This window comes from Antrostomus carolinensis, unplaced genomic scaffold (assembly GCF_000700745.2).
Source record: "Antrostomus carolinensis isolate BGI_N321 unplaced genomic scaffold, ASM70074v2 C12842672, whole genome shotgun sequence".
NCBI classification, from domain to species: domain Eukaryota; kingdom Metazoa; phylum Chordata; class Aves; order Caprimulgiformes; family Caprimulgidae; genus Antrostomus; species Antrostomus carolinensis.
Window position 1 is genome coordinate 1 of NW_010351226.1, and position 583 is coordinate 583.

Below are 583 nucleotides of genomic sequence, written 5' to 3' on the forward strand. Positions count from 1 at the left end.
CCCCAAACATCTGTTGACGTGACTCGGGCAGGGGGGTGCGTGGGGGAGGCCGGGGGATGAGGGTTCATCAATCAATTCATTCCCCCACCTCAGGGCTGCACCATGAGGATGATCGAGAGCGTTGACTCCGTGGCCATCAGGCCCAGCGAAGACCTCTGGGCAGAAATCTGTGCGTGTCTGCCACACCCCGACCAGAGGGACACCAGCGATGCCTTTACAGACTCCTTCATGGATTCCTGCGCCGCCGGAGGAAGCTCTGATGGCTCTTCCCAAACAAACCTGAAGCCCTGGGCTCCCCTGAGCGATTCAGAGGTGTATTTAGCATCCCTAGGTGAGTGGTGAGGCTTCTCTGTTTGCCGAGGTGCCTGCTGACAGCTGTGGCTCTGTTCATGTGGCTGAGGTGATGGCCTGGGATGATGTCTTGCAACTATTTAATAGAGCATCTGACTCTTCCACTGTAAGTGCCTTAGTGGAAATGAGAAGCCCCGTCAGAGCTTCTTCAGCTGTGCCACAAAAAGGAACTTCTTGTCAAGTACAAACCAAAAAGTTTATTTTTTTCCCCAAAAATAAGTGAGGTAGGGAC

General features: G+C 53.7%; 1 protein-coding gene across 1 annotated transcript; it reads left to right on the plus strand.

The window, feature by feature from the left end:
- Positions 1–102: 102 nt before the first annotated feature.
- Positions 103–331, plus strand: LOC104517539 (coiled-coil domain-containing protein 32; the record flags this gene model as incomplete). Its single annotated transcript, XM_010176557.1, has 1 exon — positions 103–331. A coding segment is annotated over exon 1 (229 nt), but the record flags the coding sequence as incomplete, so codon positions are not given.
- Between the last annotated feature and the right edge of the window lie 252 nt (positions 332–583).